At 41.0% G+C, this 20136-nt stretch overlaps 4 protein-coding genes and 1 non-coding gene across 11 annotated transcripts in view; all 5 read left to right on the top strand.

Moving 5' to 3' along the window:
• The window catches only part of gspt1 (G1 to S phase transition 1), a 7589-nt gene extending 863 nt beyond the window's left edge, over positions 1-6726 (top strand). Inside the window, exons 2-14 of one of the 4 annotated variants that reach the window (XM_027006067.3) lie at positions 449-490; positions 1928-2164; positions 2300-2333; positions 2503-2580; positions 2712-2892; positions 3116-3270; positions 3429-3569; positions 3906-3999; positions 4469-4549; positions 4659-4832; positions 4918-5007; positions 5111-5279; positions 5614-6726. In XM_027006067.3, coding sequence (XP_026861868.2) covers positions 449-490; positions 1928-2164; positions 2300-2333; positions 2503-2580; positions 2712-2892; positions 3116-3270; positions 3429-3569; positions 3906-3999; positions 4469-4549; positions 4659-4832; positions 4918-5007; positions 5111-5279; positions 5614-5666 — 1529 coding nt within the window. In that variant the 3' untranslated portion in view covers positions 5667-6726. Of the gene's footprint in view, positions 1456-1927; positions 2165-2299; positions 2334-2502; positions 2581-2711; positions 2893-3115; positions 3271-3428; positions 3570-3905; positions 4000-4468; positions 4550-4658; positions 4851-4917; positions 5008-5110; positions 5280-5613 lie in introns of those variants that run through there. The other 3 variants (XM_081697855.1, XM_027006068.3, XM_081697854.1) reach the window with 3 other exon arrangements.
• Positions 6727-7516: 790 nt separating this feature from the next.
• rsl1d1 (ribosomal L1 domain containing 1) lies at positions 7517-11364 on the top strand. Its single transcript, XM_027005980.3, has 9 exons — positions 7517-7659; positions 8537-8673; positions 9002-9140; positions 9398-9546; positions 9733-9834; positions 10076-10169; positions 10330-10455; positions 10746-10904; positions 11054-11364. The coding sequence occupies exons 1-9, from the start codon at positions 7618-7620 to the stop codon at positions 11195-11197; spliced, it is 1092 nt and encodes a 363-aa protein (XP_026861781.3). The 5' UTR covers positions 7517-7617; the 3' UTR covers positions 11198-11364.
• Positions 9871-10001, top strand: LOC113574903 (small nucleolar RNA SNORA55). Its single transcript, XR_003410364.1, has one exon. It is a non-coding gene; the product is annotated as a small nucleolar RNA SNORA55 (small nucleolar RNA).
• Positions 11365-14318: 2954 nt separating the features above from the next.
• Positions 14319-15876, top strand: tnfrsf17 (TNF receptor superfamily member 17). The gene is made up of 3 exons (XM_027006086.3): positions 14319-14515; positions 14813-14953; positions 15189-15876. Exons 1-3 carry the CDS (start codon positions 14353-14355, stop codon positions 15380-15382), a joined length of 498 nt encoding a protein of 165 aa, XP_026861887.1. The 5' UTR covers positions 14319-14352; the 3' UTR covers positions 15383-15876.
• A 355-nt stretch (positions 15877-16231) lies between these two features.
• snx29 (sorting nexin 29) overlaps positions 16232-20136 on the top strand; it is a 66702-nt gene continuing 62797 nt past the window's right edge. For 2 of the 4 annotated variants that reach the window (XR_014117232.1, XM_081697853.1), the window contains exons 1-5: positions 16232-16708; positions 17699-17763; positions 17979-18031; positions 18271-18395; positions 19790-19970. Coding sequence is in view for 3 of the 4 variants with exons in the window: in XM_081697853.1 (XP_081553979.1) it covers positions 16702-16708; positions 17699-17763; positions 17979-18031; positions 18271-18395; positions 19790-19970 (431 nt within the window). In the remaining variant the exon portion in view is untranslated. The remainder of the gene's footprint in view (positions 16709-17698; positions 17764-17978; positions 18032-18270; positions 18396-19789; positions 19971-20136) is intronic. The other 2 variants (XM_027006018.3, XM_081697852.1) reach the window with 1 other exon arrangement.

Genomic DNA, 20136 nt, shown 5'->3' with positions numbered 1-20136 from the left:
TATCGGCTTTCGTTGTGTAAACATGGTTTGGAAAAATGTTGTGTAAAGATGCATGCACACGCCCAGCTATTTCACTCGAGTATTAGCAAGCCACCTGCTAGAGTGATGGAACCACGCACTTGGATAATTACTGGTAAAGTTGTTCCTTGCCTTGTGTGAACAGATCGTACTTTGGAAAACATTTCAGTGAACACTAATCATTTTATCGGAGAAATAGTTGTATTTAGTAATTCACATCATGACAGAAATTAGTGACGGTAGCAGTTTCTTTTTAAACTATCTTTAATTTACCCACCTACATCTAAACCTTTCGGAGATTGTAATTTTACAGTAGGAGCTTGGCCAAGCACTATTTTACAAATTGAACTGAGGCAGCAGCTGCCTCTAACATCACCAGAGCGCCATGCAGTCTTAGCTATTTAGTTACAGCCCCTGTTTCTCTCCTTAGGTACAGATACAGTTGCAAACATGGAGATCTCAGAGCAAACGGGTATGTTACAGAATCTTGAATGGATGTGAGCTGAGCAAAACTGTACTTTTGTCTTCAGTAGTGGCAAATCAGTTCTTCCTATGGATTATGGTATTGCACTACTACTTTCCATTAGTGTTAGTTTCACTGTGGAGAGGCCAACGGGAAGTTGTTACATAAGCCTGGCTATGTACTCATATTATAGACATTCCCTCTGCAGCCACCACTCTCCAGACATTGAGTGACCATAGCAGTTTTATATTCAAAGCAAAAATGACAATATTTGACATTAACCTAATTTCTTTAAAAACCAAAAAAAGTGGAATACCTCAAAAGTAATGTATTTTTTGGCATTCTCCCTCATGCTGTTGGCAATTGGAGCATGTCGCAACAATGAAAAGCAGTGTGTATGATAACTGGAATGTGTCATGTCTCCAAAAAGATAATGATGCCATTGCTTTAATGCTCTTTTGCCTATAGCTGTTTTTATTAAAACATACGTTTTCTGAACCAATACACAGCACATTTATATTTATTGAACCCTCAAGTAGTTGGACCTTTCCACTGATTAATAGGTTAATTAAAATGTCAGATAATGCTTATTTAAGGCGTGTTAAGTAGTCCAGAGACTTTAAGGTCTTTGTGACTGAGCTTAGACCAGCACTCTTTGGTTGCATCAGGAGACTCATGTCTCCCTAGACCTGGCGCATAATATATAAAAAAATAAAATTTAAATAAATAAATATATATATATAATACAATTTTGCATTGTAAAAAATATGACCAATATTTACACACCACCCACAATGAGCATGAAGGCTGCCATAGCATCTTTCAAAACAGCTGCCTACGCAGAACGCTTGAGCACCTCACTGTGCTCTCAGGAGTAATGTGAGAATGTGACACAGCAGTGCATAACCTTGATTGGCCAGTGAGAGCCACATGGAGAGATGTACATGGCATGCTTTTCAACTAATATGAATACGGTAAGTTGCTTGAACAGGGTATTAATTGCATTACAATCGGCATTCAGAATTGCATGTCAGTAGCAATCCCCCCTCTCCCAACATCCATTTCTTTGCTTATTTTGGGCCAGTGCAGATGTAGATGAGCATTGAGATCAACTGACTATCCACAGCAAAGCTGTGAAACAATTGAGCTATAAGGACTGGAAGTAGTTGTCACACTGCTGCTTGAAAGGAGGAATGAAATTTTGTTTACCTCAGTGTTTATTATTGTTATTTCTGCTTAGATTTCCGTTTGCCTATTATTCATTTTTGATCTGATGTCACTTTGTGTAGTCTAATATGAGAAGACTACATGTCTAAATATATGGGAGATCATGATGTCAACAGTAAATGTTGCGTTGCTTTTGTATCAGTGACCTGAGACTGGTTCCTTTAATTTAAGAGGAATGTGTCGCTAAAAATGGGTTGGGATCTCGTGCTGTCCCTCCAGCCACAGTGGAGAATGGGGAAACAGATGCCAGCACAGCAGAGACTTGGGAAGAGAAAGGGGAGCCAGCGGAGGCGGTGGCAGGAGGTGGGGCCATGGAGGAGGGCGGAGCCCTCGGAGACGACGCTCAGGATGAGACGATGGAGGAGGATGAAGAGATGCCCACTCCTAAACTGCCCCCTCCTCCCCCCGATGCCCCGAAGAAAGAGCATGTTAATGTGGTGTTCATTGGACATGTGGGTGCGTCTTGAGTGCAGTGCTTCCACTTAACTGTATTTTTACTTATTACTCTGATCACAGGAAAGTGAACTATTGTTTAGAGAACAAATAGTGAGTTGCAGTCATTGTCCTCTTTTTTTTTTTTTTTTATTTTAGATGCTGGCAAGTCAACAATTGGTGGACAGATCATGTGGGTTATACATAAATCATTTTAATGTATAAATATGTTGTCATTAAAACATTATCAAGAACAACTGAAACGGTCATGTAATGATAACCAGCAAAGCTGTAACATGAAGAAAATCTAAACAAAAATGTGAATAAAAGGCAGTATGTGGATTCTGAGCTGTCTCCTTCAGGTATTTGACTGGTATGGTGGAAAAAAGGACCCTGGAGAAATATGAAAGAGAAGCAAAAGAGAAGAATAGGGAGACGTGGTAAGAATGCTTTGTTATTGAAATATGCAAAAAATTATGAAACCTTTGTCTCCATCAATTTGAAATTACAATAAACATTTCTTATGGCTGTTGAAGTATTTTTGGGCTAACATTTGAGTGACTTCTTGCAGGTATCTCTCCTGGGCTTTAGACACAAACCAAGAAGAAAGAGACAAGGGCAAAACGGTTGAAGTGGGAAGAGCTTACTTTGAAACAGAAAAAAAGCACTTTACCATTCTGGATGCCCCGGGCCATAAGAGCTTTGTACCCAACATGATTGGTGGGGCCTCACAGGCTGACTTGGCAGTGCTGGTTGGTTTCTTATATTGTTTATTTTACTACTGACACCTCAATTCTACAGGTCAGCAGCTGTAGGGAGAATGTCGTAGTGTAGAGACTGAATCTGGTATCTGTTAGGTCTTTGCCTCTGCACTAAAAATGCCAGGGATGGTCTTTTCGTCTGCTTTTTCATTGTTCCTCTCACAATGAGCTGCTTTCCTCTATTTTAATTTAAATTTTTCTTCTCGGTTGCAAGGTTATCTCGGCCAGAAAGGGGGAGTTTGAGACGGGCTTCGAAAAGGGAGGGCAGACTCGCGAGCATGCCATGTTGGCCAAAACTGCTGGAGTAAAGCACTTGATAGTCCTCATCAACAAGATGGATGATCCCACTGTAGACTGGAGCTTGGGCAGGTAAATAAAGGTTGATTCCTTTTCATAATGAAATCAAGACATCAAGTTCCCTGCATGCAACAAACAAAAAACAATACTTTTTACTTTTTAAAAATATTTAATTATGCTTGTTTTTACTTTGGTTGGGACTTTCTTCTCAAATGAGTTATTCTCCACAGATATGAGGAATGTAAGGAGAAATTGGTGCCATTTCTAAAGAAGGTGGGCTTTAACCCAAAGAAAGATATCCATTTCATGCCCTGTTCTGGTCTGACAGGAGCCAACCTAAAGGAATCTTCAGAGCTGTGTCCCTGGTATACGTAAGTGAACTTTCCCTTGTCCATACAGAGTCCTGACAGCCACTCAGAGCAGGTCATATCGACCAGACCGAGCAGTTAGTGTTCATCCTGAGATCTTCTGAGTAGTTGTAGCTGGGAAGATGGGCACTTGGCGTCACATGTTGTGGAGGAAGAGTGTGCAGTCTCCCAAGCTGGTAGCTAGTAGAGAGCCAAGGCACATATTCCCATAATTATCAATGTAGTGCTTTTGGCTGCCACTGTGGTGTTATAAAATGATGGTTTGTATAATGAATGGAAATGTTTTATAAGTCATTTTTGAAACAACGTGCCTTACCTGTGCTCTTGACTCCTTTTTAGGGGGTTACCATTTATTCCACACCTGGACAGTTTGCCAAATTTCAACAGATCAAGTGATGGCCCCATAAGATTGCCCATTGTAGATAAGTACAGGGTAAGGTAATAACTTCTGTTTAACATATCTTTGGAAACAGACTGGTATTGTAATTAAATGTGCTTGATCTCCTGTGTGTAAGCATACTGTAACTATTGTTCTTCTATCAAAAAGCAGAAAATGCTACATTTTGTTTTACCTGAAATATACCCAGAAATTTGGTTCTCATAAGTTGCTAGAAAGCGCCATACTCTCAATGTGACATAATAAGAAACGGATTATGAAACCAGCATGCTCAAGCTATGAGCTGTATGCAATAAGTGTAATGCGATTAAGGTCATGTTAATTGGAGCAGCTGTGCTGCACTACTTTTGGGACAGTGACTCAGAATTTGAACAGCAATAAGCAGCCATGAGATGATGCAAAATCATAGTCCAATTATGACCAAAGCAGGAAGTAAATGCTTTTTGCTTCTGTGCTTTTATCTTGATGTGACTGATTGATTTGTCCATTTTAACTGCCTCTGCAGGATATGGGCACTGTGGTCCTTGGGAAGCTGGAATCTGGCACGATTAGCAAAGCACAGCAGCTCATCATGATGCCAAACAGAGTAGGATCGTGTGGGGTTTTGTGATATTAGTACTTATTCCTCCGTTGGCCAGCAATTTGAATGCAAGTGACTCTGGATCTGTGCGTGTCCATGCGTGTTTTTTTCCCAGCACACTGTGGAGGTGCTGAGCCTGCTGTCTGATGACTTGGAAACGGACGACGCCGGGCCTGGAGAGAACCTCAAACTGCGCCTGAAGGGTATTGAAGAAGAGGAGATCCTACCAGGCTTCATCCTATGCAACGCCGAGAACCTCTGCCATTCCGGCCGCACGTTCGACGCCCAGGTAGAACACTTACTGGAGGTACTGTCTGAGCAAGCGTCGGCCATGTTTTTGCCTCACTTTTTGTGCTCTGCTTTTTGTTTTCCAGATTGTCATTATTGAACACAAATCCATTATATGTCCAGGTTACAATGCAGTTCTACACATCCATACCTGCATAGAAGAAGTGCAGATAACAGTAAGACACTGATGTTGGTCTACTCGTAACATGTAGATGTTCGTGTACTTCCCTGATTAAATCATAACCTTGTGCCTTCCTTATGTTGCTCTTATCCTGACAGGCCTTAATCTGCCTGGTGGACAAGAAGACAGGAGAGAAGAGCAAGACCCGTCCACGCTTTGTCAAACAAGACCAAGTATGCATTGCCCGCCTCAGAACAGCCGGAACCATCTGCTTAGAGACGTTTAAGGACTTTCCACAGATGGGTCGCTTTACTCTGAGGGATGAGGGTAAGAACTTGGCGACATCATCTGTGGTCAAATGGGAGTTTGTGTCCAAAAAGCATTATATCGCTCTAGCCTTACCTACAGAAGAATGATCAAATGAATCTTTACTATCCTAAAGTAATCTTAGATATTCTTGTTTTTTCAGTAATCCAGCCCAGTGTTATTTGCATTAAAATACATTGTTATTGAGAGTCAAAACATTCCGTTGAGCTTTCTTGTAAGCAGGGAATTGTTGGTGAGAATTTAAAATTGGTCAAAATATGAGTTTTGTTACAGAGAAAGTAACAATCCATAGTGTGAATGAATGCAGTTTAACTGAAGGCTTTGCTCTTTGCAGGTAAGACTATTGCTATTGGCAAGGTGCTGAAGCTGGTACCAGAAAAGGACTAATCCTGGGCAGGGCCGCCGTTCTGATGCGCTGCGGTCTGACGCAGAGGTCGCAGGTGTCTACCAAACAGAGTCCTCTGTTCTACTCCATTCTCTTACTGCAGATAAATCGAAGAGAAATGAGAGAAATATGTTTGAAAAAGGACAATATCAAAATGAGAGTATGTTTTAGGAAGAACAATATCATACAAAACCCCCCCACAAAAGTTCAGTGTGACAGCCTTCTCATATTGAGAGCTCAGCTATGACACTCATGTAGCCTCATGTTTAAAGCCAGGCGCTCTCCACTGGCCTACGTCTTTTAACTGATGGCTTTTCAATTGCTCTCTCGTGTGGAGGATTTAAGCCATTTCTTTGTTAACAGTCCTCGAACAGTCTGACAGTGGTGAAATCTAAAATGTTGGGGAATAGAAGAAACTTAAAAAAACCAAACAAACAAACAAAAAAATGGCCACAGAGGTCAAGCTCACCTGGATCTTTAAGGAATTGGTGATGGTTTGCTGTTTCAGAAATCATCTTATTAAAAGCTGACCCCACTGACACTACACAGGGTCCATGTGCAGTCAGCGGCATTGCCTTTTTTCCTCATACTGTGATGTCAGGCGGTTTCAGACTGGTTGGGGACCTCAAGCACAGGAATAGTAGAGCAGAGTTTAGGCAGGTATCTACATCTTATTTCTGTTCGAATATCTCGCATCTGACAAATGCCTACATCAGACATTCAGTTCATGTGTTTTTCAGGAATCATTACAGCTCTGCTCTGTGCATGCGATTTAGTTAATGATCACAATCTGGAGATTTTTAATAAACACATGGATCCAATCGGAGAATAATTTCCATTAGAGCTTACTGTCTAAACATAGCCAAAGAGCATCCCACATGACAGAGATTATTCAAATAAAAATCAGAAATTGCTTACTCTAAAGAGACAAAATGACACATATAAAATGACTGTAATATTACAGTTGCTTATAATTCAGTATCTGATCAACTGTTTTCTATACTCCTGCCAGGGATCTTAACATCAACCTTCCTAAATAAAAACCTCAATTGATCATTTCAACTTTCCTGTTGGCTTTTATCACTAAACAGATCATGTGAATTGTAGTTTAATTTAGTTTTATGCTAAAAAGTTATTACTTTGTGGCTTTGCACTGATGCATTTTAAAGCCCAACTTGTGACTGTAACCCAGGAAAAGTTGGAAAATCCTACAAAGGTACTCAAAGCAGAATAGATCACATTTGTTTAAACTATGATTGAAATGTACCTGCCATCCGCGTGTATTTGTGAAATGTACCCGCTGGACATCAGTCATTAAATCATCAAAACGATCTGATGTGAGACATGTTTAGAGCGCGGAGGCACTTTACCAGCAGCGCCACCTGCTGGACTGGCGCGAGCCTGGCATCGTCCTGACTTAGGAACGTTTGCCTCATGCTCGAGCTTGATTTGTAGCAAATACACGTAATGTTTTAGCGTGGGTGTTATTTAGATGAGGTAACACACTACGCTCCACACTTTTCTTCCCTTTTTATCTAAAATTGAATATTTCAAACTGGACATCAGTTGAATGCGCGTTTTGTTTTATTGCTGTTAGTGCACTACAAGCACTACAAAGGGTAATATGAGCACTATTTCTTTTCATTGCAAGGAGAAAAATACAATAACAGTATAAATATCACAAAGTTCGAATCTCAGGGAAAAAAACGCTCAGTTTTGGCATACAAGTTGCATAAAAACTGCTTAAAATGTTTAAAAAGCCGTTTTCTGAAAGGCTCAAATCTTACGCCTAACCGAGTATGTCGAATAATAATAATCATCATCATCATCATCCATGAAGATTTAGAGCATTTAATACTTTTGGAAAAGTCAGCCCGTTCTCGCGTTTCGCCATGGAAGGCGCAGTGACATCACACGCGCGTGCGTTCTGAAGGCCTTCCACACACGTGCGCCATGGAGCCTTCGTTAGGAGACGTTGCTCTCGACCTGTTTCAGGTATTTTCTGGATTTGATGACTGCTCTAATTAGTCATTGAGCGAATGTTATGTTGTATGTATGTTAGGTTGTCTTGTCCGATATATTTAAAAAATGCAGCTTAGCCACCTAGATACCTAAAACCTGGTTTGTCTCGAACTAGCTAGTGCTAGCAAGGATAGCTGTGCTAGCTAACGAACAATGTTTATGGCACAAGTTAAATATGTTTCTAACGCCCGTTCAAGTTAAATATGTTTCATAGCGGTAGCTGGCAGTAGGATAACCTGCTTATTGTCCAGTGAAAGGAATGTCTCGAATGAGCAAATGTTTATTTATAGCCTACGAAACTTAGCTAGTTGGAGTAAATGTAATGATTCGGGCGACTAGTAAAATAGCAAAAGTTCCTTTTTTAAGTCTTAGTTCATCCCAGCATAACGGAGGAAGGAAGGCAGTCATGAAGGAGGTTCCACGAACCTCCGCAGGAAAGCGCATACTGCAGGACTCCTCACTATCTGGGCTCCATTTAACGTGCTTTGTGTTATGACGCTGGCTAGCAAACCTAGTGTAAAGTTGTTGTCCATAAGGGAATAAATAACCCAACTCACTGTGGGCTAAATGTCAAATGCCCAGACACTAATGAAAATGGTGAAAGGTTTGTTGTCCTTCGTAATACGTAATACGGTTGGGTTATGCTGCTTTTATGGTGAAGTTTAATGTAGTCTGTGCTTAGGCGAGCTATTGATTTTTGTTTCCCCCCCCCCTTTCACGATTACTAATGATGGCAGTAGATGAGTACTGAACAGCCTGTCTGACTGATATCTGCAGTGCTACATGGTGATTTTATCTTTGTCAGAAAGGACGTTACCATAAAACATGTGCTTTCTACCCGTTACTGCAGGTGAAGAAGGCAGTGCAGGCGTTGCAGGCTTATTTGAAAAGCACGTCATCCCAGAGTTCCCTGCTGAAAGAAAGTCAGCAAATCGGTCTTCTCCTCACGTTGTGGAAGATCCCAAAACAAGATCAGAACATTCGCATGTAAGCAATTTGTGGCTCTGCTTGCGACAGTAGCCCCCACCTTTCTCCTTGGTTGAGAAGTGTAATGATCATGATGAAATATGTGCATTAGTGCCCCGTGTTCTCGTGGGCCCTCTCGTTGCATCTAAATTTATTCGGCTTGGTTCTTCCACACTCGTGATATTCTGTGTTCCGTAGCAATTGTTACATGGTGCAAGACCACACAGGAAAGGTTGATCATGCGTGCTCTTTCACTTGCAAACAGTGCAGCACGTGTTAACTACAGTAAGGGATGTAGCCCTTGTTTTTCTGCTCACACTGTTCAACTGCTGTGCTTTATCCCCCCCAGTCCTTTGCCACATCCGTTCCGTCACGAGTCCGTTGAGGTGTGCCTCTTCACGCGGGATGAGCCTAACATGACCTCAGACCAGACCGAGAGGTTCTACAAAAAATTACTCGCAGCGAGAGGCGTCAAACATACGCCCGAGGTATGTGCGTTGAGTGATGGGAAGAGTGTTTTGTATTGGCACTCCAGCAAACCCTGTCCTTCTGTGTCTGTGAGGGACGTGGGAGGGGAAATGGTGCAAAAGTAATTCAGAGTATATCCAGATGAGTACCTGAACTTGTTGGGTCTTGTCCCTACAACCCCTGAAACAGTCATCTGTTGTTTTGCTGTGTTTGCTAATTGATGTTTTGGCTAATTGTAGTGCTGTTTCATTTGTGGTTTCCCCTTTCTCTTTGTTAGGTGATTCCCTTCAAAGTTCTGAAAACTGAATATAAGCCATTTGAAGCCAAGAGGAGACTACTTGGCAACTTCAACATCTTTTTGTCGGATGCCCGTATTCAACACCGTTTACCCTCCCACATTGGGAAGCATTTTTATGAGAGGAAGAAGTAAGCTCTTGTTTAAAAATTCTCATATTGTAAAGTTACTTTGTGTCTTGTATATTTTTTTACATGAGGCTGTCAAATTTCAGTTTAGTCTTTTAAATTCTGACCATCTCAGTGGAAAAATCACTTAAATTAGCTCTGTAATTGATGTAATATTAACCTTTACATTGGTGTGGTTCTGTGTCTCAGGACTCCTCTGTCTGTGGATATGGAGAGTAAACACCTGGCCAGAGACATGGAGCGCCTCATTCAGGGCACCACTCTCAAGGTCACAAAGAAAGGCCCCTGCTGGTAAAGCCATCATTTCCTGTCTGCAATTTGCAAAGAGCACTTCTGCAAACCCATTCCACCTGCCTACGTGTTGGGCATGGGTTAACTTTGTGCCAGAGAAACTCAGAGTGTATCCAGATGAGTCTCTCTGTCCATTGGAGCTCGTCCCTACAACTTGTGACACATTTATTTTTGCGACCAAATAAAAACGTTGCTGTTTGCCCATTGTCCTGATTAACGTAGTGTTTTTTTCCCCTAAAAGCATGGTGCAGGTAGCACACTCAGGAATGACTGCAGATGAAATAGTTGAGAACATAAACACTGCAGTTACCACCATTTCATCAAAGCTGCACATGGTGAGTTAATAAAAATGTATTGCTAAATAAGTTTAATGAATACATTCAAATGTATTTTTTCACTTTTTAAAGATTAATCCTAATCTTTCTGTGTAAAGGTTCCAAGTTGGAAATGTATATAACGCTTTGAGATTTTAAATGTTTTGCTTCCTTTGTGCAGAAAGGAAGATGCATCAAAGTCATTCACTTGAAGTCTCACACCTCTGTGGCTCTGCCTATCTATACCTCAGACCTGAGTCACCTCACTCTGCTGGAGGGGGAGCTGAAGAAGGCCAGACTGGCAAAGGTAAGGGCACTCATTCTAACAAGCCTCCTCCTTGTGTTGGAGGTGCCTTTTACAACCGCTTCTGGAAACACACTGTTTATTCAGAGGCTGCGTATAGCTGAACTGATAATCTAAGATGTGTTCAAATAATGCAGGTTTGCTGCAGTTATAGGCTTGTTTGCTGATTGCTAAATAGTCCTTATTGGGAAAAGCTGTATGTATGTTATTGCTTTGTCCTTGCCCTGGCACTGTGAAGACGTGTTATGGCATTACATTAATCCCTTTTATTATATCACCGTTTTTATCTAAAGGGCACAAAAACGTCAAAGAAAAAAATCACAGAGAAAACCATTCGAAAGAGGAAGGAGAATGACCAAAAAGCTGTAGTGAAGGAAACTGAGGAGGAGGGTGAAGAGGAGATTCCACAGCTGGTGCCTGCTGAGTCTGAAAGCAAAAAGCCAAAGCTGGAGGTGGGTGCTTTTGTTCTTCTCCTGCAGAGTGGCACTTGGTCACTACATGTCTCTATACATCAATGTGTCAGATTTGAAGTGCTCTAGTGAAACACTTTTTACTTTAAGGCCTGCAGACAATTGAAAAGAATCCAATTTTTATTTTACAGGCCCCATCCAAAAAAGGCCCGAAGAAGGCACCCAAGCCGACTGCACGCAAAATGGGTCAGAAGGGCAAACGGGGGCAGAGAAAATTGGGGAAAAAAGCACCTAAGTCTCAAGCTCAGAGGCAGAAAAAAGGTTCTTCTGCCTGAAGCACCTGGCTTTGCGTCAGTGTTTTTCACTCAAACCCTCCATGTCCAAGGACTTGTGTGTGCATAAATATTTGTCTGGTATTTGTTTATACCTGCCCCATGTACATGTGTGTTCTACAAGGCCAATTTGTAGATTTAAAAGAAATAAACAATATTTAGTTATTTCATATCTTTGTGACGTGTTCATGAACATGCACATCTGTGTTTGCTATACCTTCCATAGAGCTTTCAGTGTTGGATTACAGGCTTTTTGTGGGGCATACTGGAACCTCTGGTCTGTGTTGGACCAGCTGCTGTTTTGTTTTTCAGTGTGATGGCAGCGTGTTTTGAGGCTGTCATCAGCGTAGGTGTATATATACCATTTGATTTTGTATGTTCATATGAACTGAAAGAGCCTGATTGTTGTGCTTCTCCCACCCCATCATTTTCTGAATAGTGTGCCAAAAAGTTATTTATAAAAGGGGATGAAGACTCGAAGGCATTGCTATGTTGAATTGTGTTCTCTGAGGGCATTGTTCTGTAGGATAATGGCCAGACAGGCAATGAGCAGCAGTGTTGCTTGCAGAGTTGAGCTTTGTCATGCCCCTCCCTCTTCAATACTGTGAGTGCAAAAGCACTCAGGTGAGCACTCGTCTTAACCACAGTGCTGAACAGAACATCAGCAGATGCACTTAGGGTGAACACTATTTATGTTGTCACACTGAGGTGCTGAAATCAAGGAAAAAGACTTGTTTCAGTATACCCACAGACGTTCAGGTAAGTTGTGACGTAGGCTACTGAACGTGTGCATGATTGCTAAGATGTCAAGTTTTACTTAAATATGTGGTCCTATAGGAATTAAGTTATTCCATGGTTTTTCGCATGTATGTGATGATGGATATTTTCAGCGTTCCGTCAGGATGCTTTCCAGTGGTGAGGTTCCACAGACCAGCGTGACGGGCGAGTCAGTTCAGAGTCCCTTGTATCCTGCACAGGATCCTGTACCTGCACCTCGCCCAGTCTGGACGTACTACCACAAACCCATATTTGTCATGGTCCTCGGAGCAATGGTCTTATGTACAGCTGTTGTGTTGTACCTGCTTAATGTAAATGAGGTAGGGGGTGTTCCACAAGTTATGGGACCTGTGTGCTTGTCAATTGGCTTGATGTTCATTATAGTTGCAGTGGTGTGGTTGCCCATCATCAAAGACAAACTGAAGCGTAAAGGGCTGAAGACGAGCGATCCCTCTGCAGATGTGGAATGAGTGAGACTGACTGACTGAAAGATATAGGCCAAGTTATGATCAAATAGCCAGCAGCCTGTTTGCATAGGGAATTAATGTGATGCTTTAAGTAGATGGATAAAATGTTTGATAGCTGCTTTGACTGTTGTTGTTTGTTTTTTTTGTTTTGTTTTTTAAATAAGACATCTCACCACCTTTTATGTACTTAACTTTACTGTTAAATCATCACTTGCATGCCGGGAGTTTTCTTGTCCTGTAATGTAAGATAAGGGTGTAATTTGTTTAGCTGGTCCTTGCCAAAGGTTTTTGCGCTTACAATGCCCTTTGCCCATGTTTAGAGGACATGCCACATTTTCAATCGCATACACAGAGTGCCTGTGTCACACGTATCTGCTCTCTATCTGGTAATGAATATTTCTAAAAATTTAATTTATAGTTTAGTGCTACATAACAATTAGACAAAGAAAAAGTTTGAATTATGAGCATGGAGAAAAGTGGTCAAGGAGTTGGCCGTTGTAAATGTGCATTTTGGTTTGCTGTGTTCCATGACGTTTTTGGGCTCCTGATCCTCATGTCGGGAGTGTTTTGGCAAGTCTTTTTCCATGACTTTTTAATCTATGCTGGAGCTGTGATCATTTTTCTCAGCCTCATCTGGTGGGTATTTTGGTACACTGGTAACATTGAGGTGTCTCCAGAAGAGCTTGAAGATGACATTGCATTGTATAGGAGGAACAGAGGAATTTCTGGTGTCGTGCGTAGTGTCTCTGACCGTCTCTCGAGTGGACTCAGAAATTCCTTCAGGAAGCCCGGGAGAGGCAGCAGACCAGGGGAAAACTCTCAGCCATGTGGCTCCAGCAGTGCAAGGTCGACAGAACAGCCACCTGCCATTTCCATGATCTCCTATACGAACATGCAACCACAGAGCACAACCAATTTCAACCTAGAGCCATTATGAATCTAAGATACAGGTAACGTCCACAATCTCAACATTCATTGAGATGTTAAACAGTGAATTACCATAATTACAACACTTATTTCAGTCTGCATGATACATTTGCAGCTTGTTAATTATTGCCCAGGTTTTACACTTGTGGTTGGATTTGGTTGGTTGACAGAATCAAACAAAAACTTATCTTTTACATGTGTTGCAGACTTTGCACTGTGCGGAATATTGATTGATTGTAACGCAGCCTTTTTCCCACAGGGGTATGAAGAACAGACCCTCAAAATAACTTGCACCAGTGTAAAGGAAGCACTTGACTACAATATGTTGGATATAATGTGGATTCATCTGTGTATCATGCTGTATATTTATAATATTGTGCATGATTTTATTAATACAACATTGTTTCTTGAATACATTTGTTGTATTGTACTTGATTACTTTTTTATACAAAAATGTCTGTAGCTGCTGCATACACAGTTCTATATGCTGTATATCTCCCTCTGTTTCTGCAGTTTTGTTTTCTGTAGACTAAGTACTTCTAAAAATAAGATATTGAGTATGGATGGCTGGCTGTCTGTCTGTCTGCCCATCTGTGTGTATGCTTTGAATTAAAATGGCTTCTTTAATATCATTTTTACAACATGCACCTTTTCCACTAAAGAAATCTTTGTTAACTTTTTTTTTTTTTAACAGGGAAAAATGGTGCCAAAAAAAAAAAAAAAAAATCTATTGGTATGATTTCACACATACATAATGTAAGTTGTTGCATTCTGCATTGTAGTGAGAGTGGTTTAAGAAAAGGGATTCCAGTTTCTATCATGAATGATTATGAGAATAAACCATCTCTAGAAGGAAAAAGAAAACAATTTAGGATGACTTTTGTGCAACTATAATGGGACTTCCCCTGTCTCTATGGTTATTTACATATTGCCGATATAAATGCGGCCCATCTTCTGATGGGGTAGACTCGAAGCCCTTAGTGAAAGATGATACTCTGCTTATGGTTTTTACTTTACGTAACTCCAGTGTTTGAGAGTAAATGTGCCCAGGGCTATTACTATGATGGGCTTCTCGATGATTGTCAACACTGCTCCCGTAGATGCAACTCTCCTCCCACTGTTTGTGCAACATATTGTAGGCCTTCCACATGTAAGTACTGATAAAAATGCTTTTGTACATACTCGGTGAAGGTTTAACAGTCTAGTAAGCAAGTCATTGAATTTTGTTAAAGATAACAAAGAATTTGCTGCCTATGAATGAATAAAAGCAGGTTTGAGAAATTGTTCTGGTCGAGCAGAGTTTTCAAAACAGAAAACTGAGAAGGCTTAACATTGCTTGATTGAAATGTTTCTAGCTTGACGTGAATATTTTTTAAATAAAATGAAAAACAAATGAAATCATGAACTACTGTCTGAGAAGGTTTTCATTCCTTTTTGTCTTTCACAGTATCGGGCAGTGAAGCTGCACAGAGCAACAAATTTCGCATTATCCTCATAATTCTGTTATTGACCTCTGTCACTTGCATTATGCTGACTCTAATACAGGTCATACGTCAAAAGGCCTGCAGAGTCATGCTATTAGCCAAAGGTATAGTATTAAACACAGGTTTCACTGTGTTGTATTAAATGTTCGTTTTTAATTTGGGCAATATAACGTCAATTAAAATGCAATAATTTTGTCAGAATATTTTTCTATATTTATAGAATTTTACCACTTGCCAATACCCCCCCCCCCCCCCAATTCTTCTGCATCAGCCAAATCCTACAAAACAGAATTTATTTTATGGTGGTAAAATCCCATTTTTTAAATTTCTGAATAGCAGCTCAAGATCGAAAGATGTGTGCAAATGATAAATCCTCAATATCGACTGAGCAATCTGATGATGCAGATGGACCTGACAGTGGATCTCTGGACATGGAGGGAATGTGTCATGCTCTCTACAACTCCAACCTTCCTCTACCCTCCACAGAGGAAGGTACCACTGTGTTGGTCACAACGAAGACGTGCAATTTGTAGCACTTCCTACAAGGAGGACATAATGTTATGCATCTGGAAAACTGCCATTAAATACCTGGTAGACTAAGGAAAGGCCAGACTGACCATATTTTCATTCCTTAAAATGTGGATGAGGACTACATCTTTTAATAATCAAAAGTCACTGGCCAATCAATAGGTAACAAAGTAGCCTAAGCCTGTCTACTGTATATTTTAATGAACTATTATATGCAGTGATTTTGGACATGGTCATTTATTTGACTGAGCACATGGAGTGCCAGGCTCTGCTGCTAGAGATCTGTCTTGCCGTTATCGGTTATACCGTACTCCAGTTCAGGTGTGATAGGTTAGAGATGGGACTAAACTGTACAAGAAACTTGGTTGGGCACTCCTGAACTGAAGTGACTGTGATCTATATATAAGTATATCTTGTTGAAAAATAATGTAGACCTCTTTCCTATTTTCATGATGATATACAATATTTCCATTTACAATAAACGAGGAGATGGAGCTCAGTGCTGAAGTTCTTTTTACTGTCCGAGATAATTCAGTTTACATAAAAATACCATTTTTAGATATAGAATAGTTATTAATGCTATGTTCAATTTTAAAAGGCAAAAAAAAAAAAAAGAAACTGTTAACATTGCAGGCACACATTTTAGCCAAAATGTTTGAATTCAAGTCATATTTTCAGCAGTGTACACGGGCTCCATTGTTTAACATACAGTCTAAATACACTTTTTACGGTAGTCTTTAGAATATATATTTAGATATAAATTAGATATAATTTTTGACTTTAAAAAGGAAGAAAAAAAACCCAACAAAAAAAAACGAACCGGCGAAATAGTCATATGACAAACGCGGTGCGTCAGGTGACTCACAACATGAAAGGCGTTCCAGATGTAGTAGCTAGTTAGCTTATCTTAGCTTAGCTTAGCTTTGCATGCTAGCGCCGGACTTCCAACTCCCTTTGACAAGAAAGGCTATGGCGGACAAGTCCTTAAGTTCACTCTCGATGACGATTTTGTCGCACACTGTTTTTAAAAACGAGACTGATTAAAAATAATAATAATTACTGGGTGTCTGAGCAGGCCTTTGTTGTCATCTATATACCGAGCTAAGCAGCTGACCAAGTACTCCACCTCTTCTTGAGTCCTTTTTTTTTGCATTTGCAGCTAATTGCTAATGACAATAATTACTACTGTTTAATTCAAAATGTTAACAATCCTGTTAAGAAAAAAACCTTGGCTGGGACAGCTGTCGTGGCTAACTAGCTAAAGAAGAACTGTATTCATGTCGTGTAATAAAGGAATCATCTTCATGTTTTTTGGATTGACAGAATGAACGGTGAGTTACAAATGTGATGGATGTTTTAGAGAAATGCCACTTTTTCTGGGACTTTTAGTTGGCAGCTCTTGTCATTTCGGTGTTGCTCTAGTTAAACCAGCTGGCTGGCAGAGTCAGTGAGCTGTTTTGCTAGCTAGGACAGCTGCCTAATGTAGTTACACACACGACAACAGCTTTCTGATACGTGTAACATCCGCTGTGAAATAGTATTATGCTTAAAACCTTCACATGTAAATGGTTGTGGTGGACCGAGTTGAGTTCAGAAAGTGCATAGACTACTTTCACTTTTTGTTGTGAGTCTAATTTTCACTTTACTAAATCTGCGTTTGCATCGCTTTTGTTTTTCTAGTGGCCGAGTGTTCTACTGTAAAGGGGTAGTCCTGTATTTCGAAGATTATTGTGCAGCTTTCACATGTACTGTAAAATCTTAGTTTTGTAAACTGCTAAACAGAGCTCAGAGCCTACTTAGATTTTTAATGTGAACATTTCTACATTTTGCAAACACTTAAGAATAGCCCAAATCAGAGTCATTCAAATCACAGTCTGCAAGGTCTAGGTCCTACAGATTATACACTCTCCCTGTGTCTAGGAGTCCAGTGTGTTGACAAAGTGGCCAAGCAGTTACATTAATAAACCACAAGGGATTCCAAAATCCAGGACCGGATTTGGATTTGAGGTCCAGATTTGAGTACCTCTGGCTTAAATGTTCAAACTTTTTGTTTTGTGCTTTGGTCAAAATGTGTGTGTGTGTGTGTGTGTGTGTGGTATACTGGCATGACATTTGTAAGTACATAATGGTTTTATTGATAAGCAGGCTAAATTTATAAAGTATTTATACATTATATAAATTAACATAACATTAGCCATCCTTGCTTGTCTCTTGTCAGTTTGGAAAGGCCTTATTTCTTGACATTTCTTGACATATTTCTTGAGCTAACAGATTAGTAGATCATGTAAATGAGTGGGTATTGTGAACCTTGTACCATTCAGGCACACAGCAAAATGATGTGAAAAGACAGCACCTTCTTGAGAGACTGCTGGATGCAGTTAAACAGGTACAAAAACTAAGATGACTTGAATTATTAATAACAGTTCATAATCTCTGCCTTAACTCTTTTAAATGCTAAAGTATTTTCAGCTATAGCTTGCCTGCATGTGCCAAGAATATTAGTATAATTAATGGAAAAAAATGTTAAACTTTAAACTGTAATGGCTATTAGATCACCTCATTCAAATCTTGAAAGGTGATTTTGTTTTAATATCTGTTCAGTGCCAGATCCGCTTTGGTGGAAGGAAGGAGATAGCGTCAGACTCTGATAGCAGGTAAGATGGAATTTCTCTTTTATGAGGATTCGGTTTCAGTTAAGAATCATTATTTATGTATTTGTTTAATCTTTTTTTTTTTTAAACGTTAATCTATAACTGAGATGTGACAGTGTACGGACGCTTTTATTTTCTGATCATGGCCTGACTGTTTTTCACTAGGCTTCTGCTGTGTACTTTGTTGCCCTAACACTTTTGTTCCTAAGACAGTTGGCTGATGTGTGTGTGTGTTTCCACAGAGTTATATGCCTGTGTGCCCAGTTCGAGGCCGTGCTTCATCACGGCTTGAGAAAGAGCCGCGGCCTCGCGCTTACAGCCGCCGCCATCAAGCAGGCCGCAGGCTTCACCTGCAAGACAGAAGCAGGTAGCAGGTTTACTCTCATCGCAGTGTACAGATAAGCATCATGTGTCCTCTGCTCGTATACAATGAGGGCTTGCCCTCTGATGATGTAGCCCTTACCAAATACTGCCCTCCCCCCAAGAAACATGGAGTCTAAGAGGCTTTATATTTGCAGATATTCACTTGATGAACTGCTGGCATTATCAGTGGCTTGCTTTCTATTTCTGGGAGGCAGCACATCAGAGGTGTCTTTAGTGACAAAGGGTACCTGCGGTGCTGTGGCCTGTCCAGGGCGGAAACAGATGCTGCCGAGGGCCCAGAGAGGGAAGGCAGGTGCCGAGAGGCCTTCTGAAACCAGATGGTTATGCAACAAGAGCTGTGAAAAGGGGCAGAAAGGAGAAACGGGCTGTCTCTGAGGTTCACTCCCAGCACCTGCTGTGGTTTTGTTTTTAAAAAGCAACAGCAGGACTAAGAACGATACCACTTATCAATGCACAGCAGTATATAATGAGAGATTATAATAAGGAGCTTGAGGGAAAATTTTACATGCTTGTTTGTAACATGGCAAAGCGTTGTTGATGTCATGCTACAAAGCCCTTTTGAGATGTTGCTGGAGTTATGGTTTTGCATGGGTTTTTGCAGTTGAATTGCCATTGTTTTTGTTCTCAGAAATTTTCAAAGAACTCATTCAGATGCTGTAAGACCAATTGTTAGCATGGCATTGTTAGTATGAGTGCAAGGAAAAGATCGTAAGAATTGTATCAAAGGGTTGTAAGAGGTGCATGTTTCAGAACTGACATACTGTGGGAAAGACGTTGGAGTAGCGGGCCATTATGAACTTTTCTGTTCTTTTTTTAATGCTGCTATATTTTTTTGGTCTGTTGTGAATCTGAACTCTTGCTTTGCTTTTAAAGAGACGCTCTCAAACTGGAGTTGTGCACTATTCTCTGGCTTCTCTTTTCAGATGTGAGACATCGGGGCCCCCCATTTTCATTCATTTATCCTGCCACTGAAACTGAGAGCAGCTCTATCTCACAAGACCATTTTGCAAATTTCTTGTTAAAAAAAAAAGTCATACCAGTCTTGTGGATTGTGCAAGGACAGTAATTGGAATATTACCCCAAATAACCTTGTACTGAGAGATATTCATGTAACTTAGAGAATGAGGAACAGAAAATCCCTGACACTTTGTCTCAGGTCCTCATAATGTAGCTAGTTTTCTGTCCTCACAGACTTGAGCCTCGTAAAAAATCAAATGATGAGTTGTAATTAGCTCAGAAAAGTCACAGAAACTGCTCCTTTAACATGCCAGCAGCTGTAGCTGTGGTGTTGCCGTGCATAACTGTGCTGTGTGTGTGTGTGTGTGTGTGTGTGTGTGTGTGTGTGTGTGTGTGTGTGTGTGTGTGTCTGCTTTTCAGAGCTCACCTTCTGGTGCTACGTGAAGGAGCACCTGAACAGGCATGAGCTACAGCGCTTCTACTCACTGTGTCGCATCTCGTCCGAGCTGGGCCGCGGGCGCGCGTGGCTCCGCTGCGCGCTCAACGAGCACTCCCTGGAGCGCTCCCTGCACACACTGCTGGCTGACCGGCCCCGCCTCAGGTATGCCCTGCCCCGCCCCGCCTTGCCCCACCTGGCCCCGCCCAGTACCGAGCTAACTCACACTCCACCCTGCACCACCCTAACCCCCGCCCCCACCTGCCAAACTACCGGCGCTGGCCGGCTCTGACCTGCCCTGTCAGGAACATTGGAATTTGATTTGTTATGC

Source organism: Electrophorus electricus, chromosome 15 (genome assembly GCF_041902795.1).
Source record: "Electrophorus electricus isolate QZ-2024a chromosome 15, ASM4190279v1, whole genome shotgun sequence".
Lineage (NCBI taxonomy): Eukaryota > Metazoa > Chordata > Actinopteri > Gymnotiformes > Gymnotidae > Electrophorus > Electrophorus electricus.
Note: the sequence above shows the minus strand (reverse complement) of the source record. Positions and strands in the feature narration are given on the sequence as shown.

Bases quoted from the DNA above. Each gene is read 5' to 3' on its own strand.
- tnfrsf17 (XM_027006086.3), top strand. From the start codon at position 14,353: ATGATACTCTGCTTATGGTTTTTACTTTACGTAACTCCAGTGTTTGAG. The intron at 14,516-14,812 runs GTAAGTACTGAT...TGTCTTTCACAG, and splicing joins ATATTGTAGGCCTTCCACAT to TATCGGGCAGTGAAGCTGCA. The intron at 14,954-15,188 runs GTATAGTATTAA...TCTGAATAGCAG, and splicing joins AGTCATGCTATTAGCCAAAG to CTCAAGATCGAAAGATGTGT.
- rsl1d1 (XM_027005980.3), top strand. From the start codon at position 7,618: ATGGAGCCTTCGTTAGGAGACGTTGCTCTCGACCTGTTTCAG. The intron at 9,141-9,397 runs GTATGTGCGTTG...TCTCTTTGTTAG, and splicing joins GCGTCAAACATACGCCCGAG to GTGATTCCCTTCAAAGTTCT. The intron at 10,905-11,053 runs GTGGGTGCTTTT...TTTATTTTACAG, and splicing joins GCAAAAAGCCAAAGCTGGAG to GCCCCATCCAAAAAAGGCCC.